The 3,245-nt window shown below is 34.8% G+C and overlaps 1 protein-coding gene across 1 annotated transcript in view; it reads left to right on the plus strand.

Moving 5' to 3' along the window:
- Positions 1-3,245, plus strand: part of CCDC138 (coiled-coil domain containing 138) — a 284,099-nt gene that overhangs the window by 40,737 nt on the left and 240,117 nt on the right. The window contains exon 4 of the mRNA XM_007942397.1: positions 1,981-2,116. Coding sequence (XP_007940588.1) covers positions 1,981-2,116 — 136 coding nt within the window. The remainder of the gene's footprint in view (positions 1-1,980; positions 2,117-3,245) is intronic.

A 3,245-nucleotide genomic window follows, 5' to 3' on the forward strand; every position in this document is an offset into this window, starting at 1 on the left:
AGGATTGCCCAACCTTCCTTCCAAGGAGTGGCTGGTGGGTTTGAACTGCCAGCCTTCTGGTTAGCAGTCAAGAATAAATATATATATATATATATAAATTAAGCTGCCTTCGAGTTGGATCTGACTTGTAGGGACCCTTCCTTGGGTTTCCGAGGCGGAATCTTTATGAAAGTAGATTGCCCAATCTTCCCTTTTGAGGAGTGGCTGGTGGGTTTGAACCGCCAAACTTCTGGTTAGCAGTTAAATGCCTTAGGCACTATACCGCCAGCACTCCCATGAATAAAATATACATATATATACTTGTAAGAAATGAAACATTGAGATAATTTAGAAGAAAAATAGAAAATTGTACCTAAAGTGTCTGTAAGGAGCCCTGGTTAAATGCTTGTCTGCTAACTGAGAAGTTGGCAGTTTGAACCTACCACAGGAGAAAGATGTGGCAGTATGTGTCTGAAGATTATAGCCTTGGAAACCTTGGGGCTCTTTTACTATGTCCTATGTTGTTGTTGTTTGCCGTCGAATAAGTCAAATTGACTTGATGGCAGTGGTAATATATCTGTAATTGAGATTTGGGGGCTTGAATTTTTCCATGATTGCTGCATTTTCTAGTTAAATGAGTTAATTCATTTAAGGCACTTAAAACACTGCTGGGTATAAGTACTCAATGTTATAATTATTATCATGTTTGTTATTACTATTTTATTTGGTAATCACAAAATAATGTCATTGATGTGGATTCAGTATTTGTATGTGAGGCAAATTGAATGTGTTATTAGGTGCTCTTTTTGACTCAGAGCAACCCCATATGACAAAGTAGAACAGTCCTATAGGGTTTTCTTGACTGTAATATTTATGAAAGCAGATCACCAGGTCTTCTCTTGAGGAACAGCTGGATGGATTCAAATCAATACCCTTTCAGTTAGCAGCTGAGCACTTAACTATTTGTGGTACTAGGGCTTCTTAGACTATCTATAGGGGGAAGGAAAGTGAAAATTGCTTTAATGTAACAATTGTGAATTCATTAAAATTATTTTCTTATACCTCACTGATAGTTTTTTTTTTTTTTTTAATAAGTGATTGAGGTATAATTTTAAGTTAGAATTTGAAGTTTTTGACCTGTGAAGATTTTTATAACACTGTAAAGTTTTTTCAAAATTCTAAGTTCTGACTGATTTAATCTAGAAATATGCTATCTAATATTGGTAGCCACAGGGGACCTGTGGCTATTGAGTATTTGAAATGTGGCTAGTCTGAATTGGATGTATTATAAGTGTAAAATGCACACTTGGAAGACTTAGTATGGGTGAAAGAATGCAACATATCTCATTAGTAACTCTTGATGTTGAGTACATGCTGAGATGATAATCTTTTAGATATACTGGCTACTTGTTAGGTACTGTCGAGTTGATTCTGACTCATAGGAATGCCATATATTATCAAAATTTCACTGGTTTCTTTTAATAATTTTAATCTGGTTACTAGAAAATTAAAAATTACTTGTGTGACTTGTATAATAATCCTTTTGGACAGTGCTGCTGTAGAAATTTCAACTCTGAGATAAACTTTTTGGGGAGAAGACCTAGGATTTTGTTGTACCTTTTGGTAGCTATATTACCTGCCAATTATTTGAATTCTTTGGAATTCAGTTTCCTCATCTGAAATGTTAGATCATTTAGCCAAAACTATGGATAAGCAATACCTGTTATATCTCCATCACAGAGTTTTTGATATCAAATGAAAGAAATCGTTTAAAAGTTGCAGAACATCCTACAGATATTTGTAGTTTTAAATTAAGACCATTTGCATAGGCAGAAAAGGGCAAAAGATGCTTATATTGATCCTCAGGATCCATGACTGTTACTTTTTACATTTTTGCTCAATAATCTTTTTTCTGTTAATATTTGAAAAGCAGTTTTTTTTTATCTTTTTAAAATGCTGTAGAAAGCTTCTAGATTGCTGTAATGGAGTCTTTTTTTAAAGCCTAGATGATGACCTGGATTTTTTTCATGATTTGAAGCAACGGGAAATAGAAGAGTTAATTGAGAAGGATCATAAAGGTAGTGCCTCCAGAATATCCAAGCAATCCTTTAAAGAAATAGATAAAGGTAAAATAAATGTTTGTTACAGAAGAATCATATAAAATTTTAATTTTGTCAAGTAAAGCACATAAAGCTTACTCCATAATAATAACCCTGCTTTTGAGGCTCTGTATTTCTGTGTGCTGATTTTTTATTAACCATAAAATAGGTACTGTGCTTATTATGAAACTTAAGGAGAAAAGAAAACTAAAGTCCATTACATTCTAGTAGCAATCTTTGCTCTCAAAACTCATCAAAGTAAGTTAAAATTCAAACGAGTACTTTTTATGATGTTGTCAGTGCTTTTTCATGTCGGTATTTATTAGAAAGCAAGTAAGTAAATGATTGTACTAGTTTTTGACTAATCCTTAGATATTTTTAGAAAATATTCTAAATTACCTGATTTGGAATTCCTTAATCATTGAACCAGGAGCTTTGTACATATGTGGTTGCATTTCAGAAGTTTGTCAGGATTTCAAGTAAAGAGGCAACCAGAGATGGGACTCCACTCCCTCTTTGCTGCAAGATTTTATGAATACCATTGTCCTAGTGACTCCTCTCCTGGGAATACATTGTCTATACAAAACATGCATTTGTTTTCCCCTGCCTCCTCTCTTTTACCCCCTTTTTCTTATACATCTCTGGATTTGATGAGATAAATGATTCTGCCTGGACTTGTGCTTCCATCTACATGTTGGACTTACCCACATCGGGAAAACATAAGATAGGCTACAAAGAATAAGATTTAACAAAAAGTAAGAAACTCAGGCCAGGGATTGGTGAGGCAGGAACCTAAAGCAGCAGGCAGAGCACTGAAAGTATCTTTAACTTTAAGGACATTTACTGAACTGAATGAAATGAAACTTTCCTTCTTAAAAATAATTAACATAATTTTTTTAAAAAAAATTATTTTGGCTTCTCCAGGGTCCAGAGTATAGCCCAAGGTCTGCACAAGGTAGGGAATATAATATCGAGACTCTCTCCTTAAAGCTGGTATTCCCAGGAGGCTAATGCAAATTATAACCACTACGAGACAGCATTTTATACTCTCAGTATTGTTGTTGTTATGTGCCGTTGCGTCGGACCTGACTCATAGCGACCCCTCCTTGGGTTTCCGAGGCAGTATCAACTATGGAAGTATGGAAGTAGATTGCCCAGCCTTCCTTC

This window comes from Orycteropus afer, unplaced genomic scaffold (assembly GCF_000298275.1).
Source record: "Orycteropus afer afer isolate SDZICR_OR568_19922 unplaced genomic scaffold, OryAfe1.0 scaffold00089, whole genome shotgun sequence".
Classification (NCBI taxonomy): Eukaryota; Metazoa; Chordata; class Mammalia; order Tubulidentata; family Orycteropodidae; genus Orycteropus; species Orycteropus afer.